At 42.9% G+C, this 18,252-nt stretch overlaps 1 protein-coding gene across 2 annotated transcripts; it reads left to right on the forward strand.

The window, feature by feature from the left end:
• Window positions 1-7,844: 7,844 nt before the first annotated feature.
• On the forward strand, window positions 7,845-10,954 carry FADD (Fas associated via death domain). 2 transcript variants are annotated; one of them, XM_084207636.1, is made up of 3 exons: window positions 7,845-8,309; window positions 8,612-8,877; window positions 9,120-10,954. In XM_084207636.1, the coding sequence occupies exons 1-3, from the start codon at window positions 7,931-7,933 to the stop codon at window positions 9,168-9,170; spliced, it is 696 nt and encodes a 231-aa protein (XP_084063762.1). In that variant the 5' UTR covers window positions 7,845-7,930; the 3' UTR covers window positions 9,171-10,954. The 2 variants fall into 2 exon arrangements, with proteins under 2 accessions (XP_084063762.1, XP_084063763.1); XM_084207637.1 differs by having other exon boundaries at window positions 8,612-8,712.
• Window positions 10,955-18,252: the final 7,298 nt, after the last annotated feature.

The following is an 18,252-nucleotide window of genomic DNA, read 5'->3' on the forward strand; positions in this document are numbered from 1 at the left end:
TCCCAGAGTTCCATACATCACTTGAGTGCATTTACATTTTCCTCTGGAGTTTTCAGAGTAAACAGGTTCTCTTCCTCTTACCACTGAAAAAAACCTATCTTAAAATTTATATGAATTCCATTCAAACTCTGGTTCAATTCTTTGCACATTCAAGCACTATTTATTCCATAACCAAACACAACATGCCATTTTTAGTATAGTGGAGAAAAACCAAAGTTCTTTTTTTAACCTTCTTTTTTTAGCCCAACAGGCCTTTCTGAAGAAAAAACTAACTATGAATGTGGCTTTTTTTGAGTTTTAACTCTATCCTAATTTTTAAGGCTATGTTGGCCACCTGAAGCCAAAGAAAATATTCCCATTGATTCCCTTCAGTGTGCTTTGCATGAGGTTAAGCATGAGGTTATTGAGTGATTGGTTTCACTTCGGATAAAATAAAAACTCCTGACAGTTTTTGTAGGCTACTTTTCTAATCTTCAGTGTCTGCTAAAGCCAAAATAAATTGATGCAGATGCATTGTGAGAGCAGTAAAGAGTTGAGTTCACCATTGTGCTAGTTACCATGAGACAAAAGCCTTGGAAAATCCAAGAAAATTAAAGATTCTAAGGTCATAGCTTTCATCTGGATTAGTACCATCTCTGGAAAAAAAATCATGCCAAAACAGGAAACATATCTGTTCAGATGGCCATGAGAAACAAGAATCAAAATACAAAATATTTAGCAGAGTGTTTGTGCTGAACAAGCTTAAGTGTAATAAAGTCAATTTTTCAGAGCAAGATGCATGTGGTTAAGCAATATTATAAGAGAAGAAAAGGTTATTCCCTATTTTTACTGCTAAATGAGAAAATAGTGGTTGTCTTTTCCAGCTGAACTATGTGATGCAGCTAAGGAAAAGATGCTGCACAGTAGGGAAGAGAGGAAGAAAAGGTTTTTGCCAGGTGTTCCCAGACCCAAGTAAGTTTTTCTGGACAGAGGATGGATTCCCCTTGTGGGTAGGTGATGGGACAGCCTCTGCCAGTGTTCCCACATGCCATCCTGACCACGCCAAGCCAGGCAATGCCGTGGGTCTCGTGTGGAGATGGAAGCTGGAAGGTTTTGGTCCTGTGGGAAGAATAGAGCTGAGCCTGGAATTCCCATCTGTCATGGCAGCAGTGTGTAATTACAGGAGCAGCTCACATTTCTCAATGTATTAATCTCTGAAATACATCTCCAGGTAATGAAGGAAGGCAATTGCAGGTAATTAGCCAGCAAGTGGGGAAGCAATAAATCCCAGCAGGCCAGACTGCTCTGGGTTTACTGCAAGAGGTGGTGTGTGTGCCCTGCGTCTGCAGGCTGGTGGGCTGTGACTCCTGGAACTGTTTGGGCATTTTGCTCTCCTCAGGCACTGCTGGCAGTGGAAAAGGGGAGTTGTGAGCAGGGAAGGAATGGTGAAACTCCTGCGAGCAAGTCAACGTGAACTTCAGCTCCATCTTCATCCTGTCTTCAATGAGAGAAAGAAGTAAAAGTGAGAGGCAGTTCTGAACTTCCACTGAACCTCTTCTCTTTTGCCTCTCTGCCTTTGGCTTCTGAAACCAAGTTCCTCCACTTCCTCACAAGGTTTGCCTTAGAGCTGCTGAGCTAAGCTGGTAATGGCCTCTGGGGCTTCTTGGGGATGAGAAGTGGCAATTAATTAATCACTGCCAGGTTTAGGTGCTTGGCAAAGATGTGGTACAGGCTCCCTTTCAAAAGCCTCACTCCAAAACTGGTGAAGAACAGCAAAGTATGGTTAGATGAGTATTTGAGTGGTCAGAGAGGGTGAGCTTGGGGCTGATCCTGTGCTACAAGTCATTTAATTTTGGTTGCATCTACACAAGGAAAAAGAAGAAAACTCTGTGGCTTTTCTGGCACCAAGCTGTGGCATTTGTAACTTCCTCACTTCTTCTGAAGTATACAGACAGTAAGGAAAATAAATAAATGCTATATTTTGTATTAGATTAATCCAGCCTTCTCTCAGGAAGTCACGCTCCCTTCCTAGACTTTTCATCTCTGGGAACAAATGCAACAAGTTTCCCACAAGTTTGTGCATGAATATGGACTCCAAATTGTGGTTTAGGACTAGCTGGTATCTGGTTCTGACCACAGCACTGTGGACCAGGTCAAATTACAGCATTTCTTTAGAGAGCAGAAAATAGTACTTCCTCCCCAAAGAATCAAGGGAGAGGGATGATGAAATCAGATTTGCTTTCTTATTTATTATATCTAAATCCCTGTGAGTAATTCACCCAGTCATATCCTGTATCACTTGGTGGCCACGTGAAACTATTCATGTTTTAAAAGGAAATAAGTGGATAATAACTGCACTGTGCTTGAGCACATGAGGCACTCCCTCTCTAATTGGAATTGAGTAAAAAACTTGCACCTTCCAACCTCCAGGATGGTGACTCAGATGGAAAATACTGCATTGGCATGTCCTGAAAAGAATGGAAATCACAGATAAATAAAGAAATGCTTGTTTCTAGGAAATAACCCCCACATCTTGGCCTGTCATTATCTCCAGTCACAACAATGAGTTCACAATACCTTAGTTTAACTCAAAAATCAAGTAAGTGTGACAGGTTCACTTATTTTTATTTATTAAAGCAAAATTTCAGTACCTCTGAGAGATATTTAGATATTTTCTGGTCTTTGAAGCGCCCACTCTGCAGGCTGGAGGCAGGGGCACAGTTGGGAAAAAGTTTCCATTTTTCACCAGGTCCAAAGCAGAGTCTGTTGGTGTTGGTGCAGAAGAGATAAGAAAATCCCTGCTGCCATTATTTCAACTGCAATGCTCTGCAGCAGGCAATGGAGTGCTGCTCCTCAGTAAGGAAAGGCTAAGAAAACCTTTCCTTGGGTGGGAGGATGAAGTCCTGTGGTACAGAAAGAATTACATGCTTGTAAGAAGTACTCCAAAGTGGTGCAAAATGGATCAGTTTTCTGCAAGATAATTATTTTTGTTATCCTAACCTTTATTTTATAGATGCTCAGAATATTGTATTTTCTAATATAAAGATGGAGAATGAAGAAAAACACCTCAATTTACAGAAAATAAATGTTATTGTGGTAAGTATTTACCTTTTCATGGTTTTATCTGGTTTAGGAACTGGCAATACAGCAGCTCAGGAAAATAGAGAACAAATTATACATACTCTGCAGAAATGAATCAGTATTAGCTTTCAAGCCTGGCAATCAGAGCTGCTGGATTATTTCCCTGCATGAATACCAACTTCCAGTTTGGATCTTAATTTGCTTTGCTTTGCCCTCAGACAGTCACAGAGCAGGAACTGAACTGAATAGAAATAGAAAGGGTCCCAAAAGAGATCTAATGATCATATATTGTTATTCAGGGACATTTTGTCATTTCACAATGACATTCCTCTACAAACAACCCTTGCTCTCTGTCTTCTCTGTTCTTCTGTTTTTCCAAGTGCAAAATTGATGTTGCAGAGCTTAAGTAATAAATATGGTTTAGAGGAATGAGGTGTGCTGGGCTAATATATGCACACAGCTTTATTGACATGTGAAATGTTTGTTTGAATGATTTCATACTTCCATGGTATGATGAAAATTCACTACAAAAATAGGTAAAAAGTCAAGTCAGAGGTTTTTAGCCGGAGCAAATAAACAAAAGTCTACAATTTACCCTTCCCCTAAAGTTAAACTAACTTCTTCTGCCAACAATAACACAACAGAACTGTATCAACAGAATTATATCAACACTTCTGCTGTTTCAATATTAAGTTCAAGCATCTGTTAACAACTTATTGCTTGTTGTTGTTGTTACTTGGCCAGATTTTTTATCTGTATACAACCTAGTCATGCCAGAGTTCACTCTCTTTTCAGTACTTATTTACTTTTCCCACACTCTGCTTCTAATTTTCTCTCTCCACCCACAATAATTTGACATTTCTTATGGGCCCTTTTGTCAGGGACAGTTTTCTCCTAAGATCCTCAGTCTCTTCACAAATGAGTTTCTTTGCCAGAGCACTTCTTTCTAGACTGGATCTTATAGCAACAGAGGGGTGATAGCTGACAAAATAAACATGTATAGTCACAAATGAAAATATAGAAAGTGTCTTCTCTTTGCTGAAAATGTGCATTTTAGAGTTTTACAAAAAATGGGTGGGAGGCATTGGATAGGTACACTAAGAAATTTTATGGAAATCAGTCTATTCAACATAGGAGTAAAAAAGCAAGCAAGCAAACAAAACCTCTTGCAGCCCAATTCTGCAAGTAGGGAGAGGGTTGTTTTTTTATGCAAAATCTTCTCTTATCTTGAAGCCAGCAAAGAAAAAAGGAGATGTCATGAATTCCCTTGGAAGACAAGAGTAGGTATATTATAAGTGTACAGTCACCTGGGCCTCAAAAGAGAAACAGTTCCTCAGCACTGTCTGTGCCAAGGTGTTTGCCCAACCTGTCTCTCAGAATTGCCAGGATAAGGATTTTAAATCCCCCTTGGGATGTGTGCTATTGAATTGGGAAATAAAGAAATTATCAAAGCTGCTTCACTTAAAAACACAACAGCTCCCAAACGCTCCAGTTTCTCTGGACCAGCAGAATGTTGCTTGCCTTGGCTGGAAATAAGGAAGGATCTTCCCGAGTTTCCACTCAAACACACCTCAGGACAGCCCCACACTTTGCTATTTTTGCAGTCCCCAGATGGGTGGTTTTGCCTGTATGTCCTGATGACTGACACCTCCCCGAGGGCTCTGCCGAAATGAATCCTTTCCTGTTCTCTTTGCCCTCCTCCTCCTGCAAGGACCGTGAAGTCAAAGCTGAGTCCGAAGCACTCCCAGGCTTCGAGCTCCCTCTGCAGTATTTTGCAAGGACTCATCTTGCCTCGAAAAACCTGAGGATTATTTGGTTAGGAACTGGATCATTCACAGCGCTTAAATTTCTGAGAAACTTCCACTGAAATCTGAGCTACTCCAATAAATCATTTCTATTAAGTTTTATTCTGACACAGAAGCACTTACAATCTGTTAGGCTCACCTAATACTTTCTTTGCCAAAGCCCCACAAACTGCTTCCAAAGGAAATCGCTGGAATAAAGCAATTTATTGCTTGGGGTATTTTCATCAGTGAATGCATCCAAGTCAGGTTCAGACAGAATAAAAGACCCTGCTCAATCACTCTGCCTTCCCATAGGAGTGAGTTTAAAAGCATTTAAGAGTCTTAATTAAACACTGATTGTCTTTCAGTTTCACTTTTGTTACTAATTTAGACACCTTTGGAATTGCATAAATGTGCAGTGTCACTTTCACACTCCTCTTACCTCAGTGCTGAATCTCTGAATTTTAATCAGTTCATACAAACCACCAGGTTTGTATGAACTGATTAAAACCTCAGTTGATGCTGTTTTCAATTGCATGTCAGGGTATAGAGAATAAAGGTACAAATTGTGCTGATTTGGACTTCTCTCGCATAGATTTGTCTCTGAATTTGTCTTGTTGCCATCACCAGGCACCATGTGATTTGGTCCCTGCTGTTTTGTAGAGTCACCTTCACTGGCAAAATTTAAAAGAAATTTTATTTAACTGGATCTTATACTCCTTATACCATTAAAAGGGTTACTCCTGCTTCATAAATTAATACACACACAGCAAATATATTTCTCCTATGCCACCCTTTTTGTTAATGACTTTACTTGAGTTTAAAGTATATTCAGGGCTGCAAAAGAAAAATGCAACTCTTAAATCAGGCACACCTTGTCCCGGCTCAGATTCACAGCGGAAATTCCTCTCACTCTTTTCTTTACCATGAGACTCTGTAACAAGTTAATTCCCTCCAGTCTGCAGCATTTAGGGAATAAACAAAAATATCTAGTGGGTTTATCTAAGGAGGGCTTGTGCCTGTGGGAGTTTTAGTAATGTTTTGGGGGTTGGTCCTCATGTTGGAATGTGAGAGTGGAGATGGAGATGAGGAAGATGATAAAGTGTTTAAGTCCATTTATCAGTCAGAAACCTTTCTATAATGAGAGAACATAGGTCTGTGTGTTGTAAGAATAATAAATTAAAGTGGGCTGGAAACAACTTAGGAACGGGGTAACTTGGGGAATCAACATGCCAGAGCTCACAGAAGGAAAAAGGAAATCTCTGAACTCTCTGAACATGTGCTGCGAAGAAAAGCCAAAAATCACCTACAAAACAATGGGATGAACTTGATCTTTCCCATTTAAGAAAAGTTCACAACCTTTCACCTTGTGTAAGAGTCACCTCTAAAATACAGGGACTTAGCATTTGCCCTATTTCTTGCCTTTTAAAGGTCAGGAGGTGCTTTGTGTCACAATTAATCTTCGTGAGGAACAAAGGCCAGGCTGCATGCCCTGTGCTTCCAGGGAAAGACTGGGGGTCTCTGGGGGCAGCAGGGGCACACAGGGAGGGCAGGGCCTGCTTCCCTGGGCAGCTGTCAAGCAGGGAAGCCATGGGAATGGCATCTCTTTGGGAGCAGGGCTCTGCTGGGGCCTTTCTTGCTCTTGGTGGAGAAAGCCATTTATAGAATCATAGAACAATCACGGAACAATTAAGGTTGGAAAAGACCTCTAAGATCATTAAGTCCAGCCATTAACCCATCACTGCCAACTCCACCACCACGTCTCAAAGCACCACATCTGTACATCTTTAAAGTCTCTCCAGGGATGGTGACTCCACCACTTCTCCATGGCAGCCTGTTCCAATGCCTGCCCAACCTTTCAGTGAAGAAATGTCTCCTAATAGCCCACCTAAACCTCCTCCGGTGATTTTCTTCGTATCCAGCCCCTTTTCCTTGGGAAAAGAGACCAAGCCTCTCCTGTCTCCGTGCTAGTCTCAGTGAGCTGTGGCAAACCAGAAGGTACTCCCCGAGCCTCCTCATGCCCAGGCTGAACCTTTCATCCTTGTGCCGCTTTACTTTCCACCTTTTGAAAAAAAAACCCAACAGAGATTAACTCTTATAGGGGTAGGTGTTCACAAGAAGTCCAATGATTCAATATTACCCAGGAAATCTACAGTTCCCCCAACTTCATGCTTTGACTGGTGAAGTCACACCTTGAGTCTTGTGTCCTGGTGTGGGTTCCTCGATTCAGGAAGGCAACTGGGTCGCTGGAGCATGTCCAGAGAAGGGAATGGAGCTGGGGAAGGGGCTGGAGTACCAGGAGAAGCTGAGGGAGCTGGGAAAGGGGCTCAACCTGGAGAAAAGGAGGCTTGGGGGGACCTTCTGGCTCTACACAATTCCCTGACAGGAGAGGGCAGTCAGGGAAGGTCAGGCTTTGCTTCCAGGGAACAAGTGTCAGGACATAGTCTAAGCTGCACCAGGAGAGGTTTAGGTTGGACATTAGGAAGAATTCCTTTGCAGGAAGGGTGACCAGCCATTGGAATGGCCTGCCCAGGGAGGTGGTGGAGTCGCTGTTCCTGAAGCGTTAAACAAAAGCCTGGATGTGGCTCTGGCGCCATGCTCTGGTTGACATGGTGGTGTTCGGTCATAGATTGGACTCGATAAGCTCCGAGGTCTTTCCCAAGCGAGGTGGTTCTGTGATTCAGTGATTCAAGGATTCAGTGGTTCTGCGATCCTGTGGTTCTGTGACCTGGCCACGGCTGAGGCACCGGAGCGTCTCCTGAAGCAGGACACCGGCCGCACCGAGCTCGTCCCCAACACACGCTCTGCATTCAGCAGCACCAAAGAAGCCGGTTCGCCTCGGGAGGGGATCGGGGCAGAGGGTTCCCGACCCCAGCTGAGGCGGCGGCGGCGGCGACAGCGCAAACCCACCCCTTCCCGGGCGGCGGCGCAGCCGCCATCTTGGGGCGGGCGGCGGGGGCGGGAAAGCCGCGGGTCACGTGAGTTCCGGGCGCCGCTCGGGCCGGGCCGGGTCGGGCCGGGTCGGTACCGTGCCGGCCCTCCGGTGTCTCTCCGTGTTCCCGGGAGGTCACTCTGCGCAAACAGGAATGGATTTCCTCCCCGGAGGGTTGGGACAGGACGCCGAAGTCCCCCCTGCGCGGCCTGTGCCGGGCACGGGCTCCGGCGCCGTGGATCGTTTCCTGAGCCTGCAGCTCTCCATCTCCTTGGGCCTGTCGGACAGGGAGGTGCATGACATGAAGTTCCTCTGCCGCGACAAAATTCCGAAGGGAAAGCTTGAGAAGGTGCGAAGCGGCGTGGATCTCTTCAGCACCCTGATGGAGCTGCGGGTGATCGCGCCCGACGAGCTGGGATTCCTGAAAGAGCTGCTGCAGAGCATCAGAAGGGGCGATTTGCTGTCACTAGTGGAGCAGTTCGAACAGGGAGAACTTTGTGCCCCTGATGATCAGCCTGATGAGCATGAAAAACGTAGGTGGATTATTATATATTGAGAGGTTTTTTTATATAGCTATATCCCCGCATATATGGCTCCCCAGCAACCCCAGTAAATGTGTACACAATTTTGGGGTGGAATTTTTATCCCTCTTTTTTTTCTTACTTTTCTTTTATCTTTTGGGATTCCAAGTCTATCCGGTGGCTTCTGTAGAACTCTCAGTATGTGCAGTGCAACAGGAGTAGTGGCATTTTGCTGAAATAAAAGCAACTTCTAAACGTCTTCTGGAGTTTCTCAGTAAATGCATGGCTAACTTGATCTGCTTCTGCTGTTTCAGGTCTCCTGAAGGTAGCTTTTGATGTCATTCGTGCCAATGTTGGGAGGGAGTGGAAGAAGCTGATGAGAGAACTTGGGCTGCCAGAGGTGAAGCTGGACAAGGTAGAGAGAGCCAATCCATATGATTTGGAGGAAATGGTTTTTCAGGCCCTTCGGGAGTGGCAGAAGTGGAAGGGGAAGGATGCAAAGGTGGCTGACTTAATAAGAGCCCTCCAGCGCTGCAACTGGAAATTGGTGGAAGACTTGGTTGAAGAGAAGCTCTCACAGGTAAACAGTGGAACCAAATGAAAACAGTGTAAAACTATGAATGAAAAAAGTCAGAGTACCTTCTCTTCTAGACCAAAATATTTATCACTGGCTGCTTATGATGCCACTTATTTATGTGCCTTAATTTGTAGTTTGATGCTTATTTCAAGATATTTTAACTTTCACAAGCTCTGAACTCCATTTTGTAGAAATTCTCACGCTTTTGTTCTGCCACTCACCTGAAAAGATTTGCTTTGCTGCAGGCACTTTTCAGATGCATCTCCACTGGAAATACATCCATAGGACACTTCTGAAACAACTGCAATTTAAAATTTCATGTAGATGTTGGATTTTTTTTTACGGCCTATTATAAATATACCGTGAAAGAGAGAAGGAGTAAAGCTTTCAGCTGGGTTCTGGCTTTTCTTTTGGAGTAGCAAAAAATAATATCTTAGGTAATTTGTCAAATATATTTGCTCTCCATGAAAGTATATTAAGACAATTTAACCTCAGACTGCAGTGCAAGAGGGACGCTAAATATTGTGGTGGCTTTCTTGGGAAAAACATGCCTGGATTTGAAATTGAAGTCAAATGTCTGCACCAAGTGCCTTCAGCATCCTGAAGTTCTCCTGAAACTATCCAAGAGATGTTCACAGCAGCCTCTTTCCAAAGCTGGGGATGCTTTGGGGCTCCTTGCTGGGCATCCTTCCGTGGCCTCTGTCACAGAGGCTGCTCATGTGTGCTGGAAGGTGTGAGCCACTCTCAGAGGGAGCAGGATTCATCAGCTTCTGTCAGATGCAGCTCTCAGCTTTCATCTGGAGCAACCTTCAGCCAGCGGCCTTCACACCTGACCTACAGCTGGAGAAATTGCACAATTGCACAGTGCAGGACATGCAGGGCTGTGGAGGCCTCAGCGGGGAGAATCCCATTAAACCATTACTGCTTCAACAGCTGTAGGATCCTGTGTTTTTGCAAACATCTCCCAAGTGCCTGGCCAGATACTGGAAGAGGTTTTATTGCTGCTGCACCTGTGGGACTTCAGCTCTTTCCAAGTTGTTTTTATATGGTGCCATTGCTGTGAAGGCGGGGTGTCAGCACATAACCTGTCACTGCTCTGCAGAAACATTGTAACACTGATAATTTTCATTGCACATGGTGCCTTTTGCTCAAACAGTGAGGCTTGAATACTTTATTGTAGTTAGTGGAAACTGCTGTAAGTTCACATGAGAGAAAAATAATTTCAGTCAGGGTTTTTTTCCCCTTCAATGACTCTTTTCCACATTCCTAGAAGTGCCCAAGGCCAGGCTGAATGAGACCTGGAGCAACCTGGTCTAGCTGAAGGAGTCATTGGTTGGACCTGGATGATCTTTTAGGTCGTCCCCCCCTGCCCAAACCATTGTGTGCTGATTCTCAGTATCTTTCCAGTTTGGTATATTTAGTATCACTGGTTGTATCCAATCAAAGGAGTTGCCACCTGTCTGCCTTTTGTGCAGGCTGAGTTCTTATTCCCTGTACTTATATTAGTTGTCAATTCCAGGCTCCCAGGAGGAGATGCTGAGCTTCAGCTGAATGATAAGCTCAGGTGTTTTGGAGGTTTTTGCCTCATAGACATCAGGAGTATCCATTCTGCAGTATCTAAAGAAAAGGATTGCTCCAGCAGCTTTTCCTTCCTGCCTCTGAGCAGTCCCTGGGAGCAGAGGAGTGGAAGTGAGCAGGATGTTATGTGAGTGCTCAAACAGCTCTGCAACAGCTCCAAGTCCAATCTCAGCTGAAGTACTTTTCTTATCCACTTCTAATAAGTCTTCTGCTTCAGCGAGGAGATTTATGTGGGATAGAAAGAGTATACTGCCTGCTGCATACAGCCAGGATATTTTAGGAATGAGTTGGAGTAACCTGTTGGTTGTAGCCAAGCGCTCACAAGAAATATTCTGCTTCAGGAGGTAAAAACCTCTTGTTTCTCTAAGGATTTTTTACATCCTTTTACTGTGTCTGAAAGCAATGACCTAGACTGCATCCATCTGTGCCACACTGAGATCCAATTAAGATCATTTTTATGAGATATTAAAATATTGTTTATGCAAAAGCAAAATCAACTGAAATGAAGGGAGGGAATTTTTTAGGAGGGAGGGATAAAGGGGGCAATTTGTAAGGGAGTGTTTTCTGATCCAATTGACAATCTTTTATTTTCAAATTAAACGCCTTGAACTCATATGCATATTTTTGATAACTTGAATTAAAATTTTATATTGTGTAATTCCGTGTACATTTCATTAAAAATAATTCTTAAAAAAGCAAAATAAACGGAACGGGGTTTTTTCTTGTTTGATGGGATTGCTGTCTGCAGTAAGATCTCTGCCTGGGAGAAAGTGGATGTTAAGGACACTCTGAAAACAAGGAGTGGTGCTAAACAGGCATTGTGTTACCCGTGCCCTTCTTGGGACATTAAAGACAAAAAGCAAAGTGTTTTGTCATTGAGCTTCTCAGAAGTGCTAAACAGGCTGCAGTTTGCCAGCAGCAGCAGCATTTGAATGCTGTCACTCAGGAGGGTGTAAGGAAAAAAAGATTCCCTGCCAGCCCTCAGGAGCCCAAGAGTCCCAGTGTGCCTGGGAGAGAGGCTGCCTGTGGGTAGGTTTCCTTCTCTTCTCCTCTGCTAGCCATGCTGTGTTAAGGATGTTATATTTATTTTATAATTAATTACCAGCCCGGTTTCTGGTTTAGTCTAAGCTTGGTCAAGCTTTTAGAGGACGTGCTCAGAACGGATTGACAGAGGCTCGGGTGCTCTGTGGAGTGTCAGCCTGCACTTAAAGCTGCGAGTGAGTAAGACAAATAACTTAATTGCCTGTTTTATCAAATCCTTTAGGATGCTCTGCAAGAGTATCTGCCTGTGAGGAATTGCTCAAACCTTTTTCCTTTTGGTCTCCTGAGAATAATCTTCCCTCACAGCCTTGAGAAAACAGCACATCAAAACGTGTGGAGAGTTAAAAGTGCCATCTCATGAGAATTCTTATCTTGGAGAATTGTTTTTCCATGTCACTCCTCAGTCCCTTTCAGCACTTGCTTGCCATTGCCTATGATTTTTGAGGATATCAATTATAATCACATATTGAGGTAGTTTTCTTTTTTAAAATTGCATTATTTTCATTACTGAGTTAAAAGAAGTTTTCTAGACTATTAATTAAAAATCCTCTTACACAAATTGGTTGTTGTGAACATTTCAAATACAATGCTTTGGTTTCCTTTTCTCCATTCTCCACACTCAGGCAGCTGCATTTCCTCCAGCCTTTGTTTCATTCCTAAAATAATTGTCTCCTTTCTGAAATCTAATTGCTTCATTTAATTGTTTAATGAAGAAAGCTTAATAACAGACTGTGTCTCCAAGCTCTCTCTGGCGCTCAGCATGTTCTTAATTCAGGCTTTTTGGCTGAGTATTTTCAAATTCAAATTTATTTCTAATCATGCCTTGTGCCATTCTTCTTCTCCATGAATCACCTGTATCCTTAAAATGTGTTATAGCACAAATATTTTTCTAGGTTGTCTTTCCTCTTTGATTTATTGCTTTTCTCTGCCAGTGTTTTGATGCTCTGGTGGAATTGAGAGAAATTAGCTCACTGTTTCTACCATAAAAATAGGAATCGTTGAGGTGAGCTGAGGGTAGGGGAAGGAGTTGTAAGGAGAGATTCAGGAACTTTTGGAGAATCTGTGCTTCAATAAAACTGTCACAGCTGAGGATTGCTTCACAGGAGCGGGGAGTGTTGCAATTTTATGTTCAGGGAGAGAAGGAAGCAGGGCTTTACTCAGCTGCTGGGAAAGACACAGTCATGCAGCTCTCTCGTGGGAATCTGTGTGGAACCAACTCTTAATCATTAAATAGTCCTGTCCACAGACCTATTCCTGCTCCTGCCTCATTCCTGAGAGCATTACACATGCCTCTCTTAAAGCAGGCTGAAGTGAAAACAACAGGCTTGTTCTTGTGCAACATGATGTAATAGACACCATTGAAATCCCTGAAGCTGGCCATCCTGGTTGAGTTTGAATTCAGTGATTTCTCTGACTTGATGGGTTTTGGAAGCTGAAAGCCTTTTCCAAGTGCTGTGTGCTTGTCCAGTTGCTGCGTGGATGGTGGCTGAGCTCTCCTTTCTTTGGGTTTCTGGTGCTATGTTGGTGCAGGTCACAGAACTCTAGGCAGCTCTCCCAGGAACCAGCTCCTGCAGCAAAGTGTAGGGGTTTGTGTGTGTTCTCTACTCGATAAAAAATAACAACTCTAAGGGAGGTCTTGAGGCGTCTCCAGTGCGATGTAATAAAAAAGTGCCTTTGCTACAGAAAGCAGCTTAATGTCGACTTTGTATCTCTGCTGAGTGCTTCAAAAAGCTGTCAGACTGATATTTACTACATAGTGTTCAAGCCTTGAGAGCAGGCGCTGGTGCTGTGTGAAGTTACACAGATATAAAACTGGACCATTGTCATGGCAGATGTAAAAAACGCCCAACTGGGATTTTCTGTGGGAGGGTGTTTCATTTACAAGTGAGCCTGGCTTTGGAGAACTTCTACAGTAAGCAATCATCTTGCCATTGAAAATGCTCACAATTTTTAAAATTATTTCTTCTCTATTTCTTAATTCTGCTAATCCTATTGATCGCAGCAGGAGTATTAACTTTAAAAAAATGATTTGCAGAATTTAATCTGAGCAGTTCTTAGCAGGTCTAACTTCTAAAAGGGTTGTAGCAGCTATTCTGCAAGCATGCACATCACCTGTGGCAAAAGGGAAGTACAAAGTTTAAATTTCTTTACAAAAGTTGGTGATTTTTGTATGCAAACCTGGCACTAGATTTTATGGACAGTGAGCATATAAAGTGTGAGAAAGGTTTGACATAAAAATGAAACTATAAAACCATTCTTGCCACTAATGTCTGTATGTGAAAAACTGAGCTAAATCTTATCTTTGTTTCCCTCCCAGTCATCTCCTGAGAGGTGCTTTCTGTCTCTCCCAGGCATATTGCCAAATTTTGAACAGAAATTGCCGAGAAAATGTGAATTAAAAGGGCGCAGCACTGGCAGGTCTGTACCTCACATCCCACATTGTTTAATTTATGTTCTGCTCAGCGTAAGCAGAATTTATTCACAGCTTCTTGGCTGTGAAATCCCTAACGTGGGAAAGCCGGGATAGCCTGAATTCCCCCCAAAGCCAGGGTTGCCATGGCAATCCGAGAGCACGGCAGTCCATGGGGCATGTGGTCGCAGCAAGCTGCTCCCGGCCATCTATCCCAGCCAGCCTGCCGTGCTGGGAAGCTCTCACCAGTTGTGGGATTTGCTGCACTCTCCACTCTGACCATGTCAAGAATCCAAAATCTGAGGGCAGTAATGGCAATGAAAGTTCTTGGTGAATTCTCTCACTTCCATTTCTCCCTGGAATAAGACATGTGAGAGAGTGGGGCTAATTTTTTAAAATTGTCCTCAGCACCAGTTTAGCATATGGTGCTTACATTTCTGTTTCCAGCTGGAATGGTAAAGCTGCAGCTTTTGTGTGTCACTGCATGTTTGTGCATGAAGCAGCTAATGTATATGCAGATGAATTAAAACTAATTAGAGCTAAAGTCAGCAAAGTGCACTTTTCTAGCTAACGGCTGTGTGCAGCTCTGTTACATGGCACCTAATTAAGTTATTCACTGTGGACCTGCTCATCCAATTTTCTGTAAACCATGTTCTACTTTTTACAAAAAAAAAAAAAAAGAAAAAAAACCCAAAAAACTAACTTCATGTGAAAAAACTTATGTCTGAATCTTTAAATCAGAATGTCAAATTCCACATCTGGCCTGTGAATTTTCAGGGCTATTAAATGTTGAACTGTCTTTTAGAGGATGGTGTTTATAACTTCACCTCATGCAGTATTTTTTTCCCTTAATTCCTGAAATGTCATGGTTAAAGGTCTCCAGCCCTGACTGACTGAACCTTTTCTCACTTGACTCAGTGGCTGAGGAAGAATTTAAACCCCTTATTTTCACATCAGAGCTGAGCAAGAGGCGACCCCACACCCTGGCCTTTGATTGTAAGAGCAATTCTGTGGATGGGACCCTTTTTTTCCCCACACTGCATCCAGTAAATAAATATGCTGGGGAATAAAGGTGCTTAGCCAAAGCTCCAAATAATCCCTGAGCTCCTCAGGATATGGAACTGATGCCTGTGCTCCCTCCAGCCTTTGGAAGTAACTAAAAGGAGCTGGAACATGGCATAAGGTACCCTGATCATGATTTTCTCCCTAGGAATATCTCCTCCTTCCACGTAATTTGCCTTAAAGTGGGAATGGAGACGGGAATCCTCATCAGAGACGGAAATCCTCAGCTCTAGAAATTCCTGATTCTTCCCTAATCACTTCCACTGGATAAGATGCTGAGTGGTGTGAAAGGACCAGATCATTTTTCAGCTTGAAAGCCAAAGGCAGATTTGACTCCTGTGAATTAAGGTTTACAGAGGTGTCTAGACCAGTCTCAGAGAAGATGCCATCACACAGCTACTTAACCAAATTTAATGTCAACCAACACCTTTGAAAATCCAGAGTTTGCTTTAAACACAATGTTTGCCTGTTTCCTAGGTTAGTGTTTTCACTGGTTTATGGTTTACTACTATTAGGTTTGATGGAATTTACGTTGAACTCACTTTTTCTGAAGGTGATTTCTTTACTAATGGGTGATTCAAATAGGCTTGAGGTAGGTCTTCTGCCAGAAGGGGCCTCACCAGCAAGTCTAATTTCTGTTCCTCAGGTCTGACTTGTGGGGAGCTCAATTTGTTTTGTGAGGGCTGAGAAGTTCCCACAGGCTAATTCAGAGGAATTAGAGAAGGAATTATAGAGAAATCAGATCCCAGTTTCTTTTATTTAAAGGGTACCTGGAGTGCCCCACAGGCTTGTCCCATTTTCTCCTTTAAAAGGTTACTTTCATCCCTAATCTCCTTCCCACAAACTCATCCCCCAACTCATCATTAAATGCTGAATAATTCCAACACTCAGGCCTGAGGGAGGACTAACCCTCATTTTCTTGGTGGTTTGAAGAGGACTCTGACAGTTCTTGAATCACCCCTGGTTATTCAGACAGCCTGTTCCAGTGGTTTCTCATGCATTCAAATAGGGTATGACATCCTCATCTGCGGAAAAATGAGCACAGATGGAATTGCCATGGTACCTATAAGCAGGTCAGGGAGTATGCTGGTTCTGCAACTTTATCATGTCAGATGTCACAGCAGCAGTAGCAGCTTCCTGGTTTGGTTATTGGGGTTCTTTTCCCCATGCAATGAGAAGGAATGGGGGAGCTGCAGGCCTCAGGGAGCTGCCAGCTTCTCTCAGTCATGTATTTTGGTACTACAAAGGTGGCATTATTAAAGGCAGACAAAAAAAGTCTCTAAATCATGCAACCAAAGTGAACCCCAGGAGCTGAAAAACCCTTCCTTTGTGCACTTGGAAACCTTGCTATGACCTAGCTGGTGTCTGGATAGAGAGGCTTTTCTGCAGCATTTTGGCTGTAATTGAGACATGCTATCTCCATGAGCATTGAAAACTGGGAGCCAGGAACCATCCCTATTGCTGTTGCTAAACATTCTGACCTTGACAGGAGAAAACAACCCAAAGCATGTCCGGATTTGACAAAAATTAAAAGTATCACTGTTTTGGTTGGCATAAAATTTGATTATTCTGTTTACAGCAAAAATCTGGTACTGCAGAATTATTTGTTGTATCACTTATGCCTTCATATTCCTTTATTTGCTGAATATCCATGGGCATGTGGCAGCTAAATGCTGAATATTCATACAAGGAGCCTCACTGTTTATACATGGCTTAAAGATATATTAAAATCAAACTGGTGCCTTGTTATTTTGGTGAAAGAAAACTGCACATTTAATTACAGGAGAGAAAGAAAGTATTGGACATTAAAATTACGTGTCTACCAAATCCTGATGTGCCTGTGTGTGTGTGTGTGTGCGTGTGTGTGTGTGTGTACCCACATATCTATGTGTGCATACAGTGTGTGTTTCCTTATGCATACACACACACACCCCTCAGTAAAGTTATTTGATATAATCTGGAAAACAAGATTTTCTTGACAGGGCTATTTCTCAATACTCCTTCTCCAGCTTCTGTCTGTCCCTTATATGCTCTGTACTGCATCTGTAAGGAAATATATCCCTATGGCAATCTCCAAGAGCAGCCAAATTCTGGTAGAAACAATGGTGTTTCTGGGCCAACTCATTAATGAAAAGTACAAATTCAGAGCCACCTGCTGCATCTCCAGGATCAGCCAGAGCAGGAGTGATTTTGAGCCATTGTTTTATTCTTACAGGTTTAAATGCAAGAACTGGCTTAAATCCTGGTGTAGACTAGAGCAGTTTCTGTGATTTTCAGCATTTTCCTTCATTCTAGTGTTTTGGGTCAATACAAAACCTGTGATGCTGAAGTTAACCTTCTGTTCTCTTCTTGTTGCTTCTGCTTTTGCAGGCAGCAGTTGCAAACACTGAGGAAATTATCTAACAGAAAAAAATTCAGAAATTTTACGTGGCCAAAGTAAAAGGAGTTCTGCTCATGCTTTTCCAGTGCCCTAAATTATTCCAGCACCAGGCAGCTGAGTCCCTGCCACTTCAGTCTTTGGCTTCACAGGTAAAAAGTACAAAGAGCAAGTTAGTGCCAAGTTCCTCGATGGCTTTTGTGGTTAGGGCAGCACTTCACCAGACTGAAACTGCCAGGTTAATCTCACCTTGGCTAGACTTAATATTTCCCAGTTGGGCATAAAGAAATGCTAATGATTCCTGGAAGTTTTAGGCATTGTTATTTAAAGTTGTTTGAGAGACAAAGGGAAGGTATTGTTTGCATTTGGGGGAGGACCTGACCTTTGTTTGGAGTGCTGGATGATTGATTGTAACGCAAAAGGAAAAGGTGAGGAGTGCTCTTGTAGCTCTTTGTGCAAAAGCTTAAGTGTGTTGTGGGAGCTTAACTCGCAGGCCTAAGCTAGAACCAGCTCCTGAGTCAATATTTCTGTTGACTCTTTTAGATGTGGATTACAATGCAAACAGATGGTGTGGTCAAAGGGTCTTTAATATGAACTGTGTTCAGAAGAACAGGGAATTTAGCTTCAAAATAAATCAGTTCCCCTGCTTGTGATGGTATAGATGAATAACATCAGGGCTGCTGGTTTCTTCTACTATGAGTTATTCCCTTTTATATCTTAGACATGTTATTCCTACTTTGTTTAAGTATTACTGTAAGACAATGACAAGGTTTGTTCAGCTGTTGTCCACCTTCCTAGAAATGATGATTCCTAACAAAGAGCCAGGAGAGGACAACCTTTCATGGCTTTTTCTCGTCTTTTGGTTTTTTTCCAAGTTACACATCATGTCACCTTACCTGCAGCAGCTAGA

Source organism: Fringilla coelebs (assembly GCF_963513975.1).
Source record: "Fringilla coelebs genome assembly, chromosome: 6".
NCBI lineage: Eukaryota > Metazoa > Chordata > Aves > Passeriformes > Fringillidae > Fringilla > Fringilla coelebs.

Coding starts and splice junctions, on each gene's coding strand:
- FADD (XM_084207636.1), top strand. CDS start 7,931: ATGGATTTCCTCCCCGGAGGGTTGGGACAGGACGCCGAAGTCCCCCCT. Junction 8,310..8,611: donor GCCTGATGAGCATGAAAAAC/GTAGGTGGATTA, acceptor CTGCTGTTTCAG/GTCTCCTGAAGGTAGCTTTT. Junction 8,878..9,119: donor TTGAAGAGAAGCTCTCACAG/GTAAACAGTGGA, acceptor GCTTTGCTGCAG/GCACTTTTCAGATGCATCTC.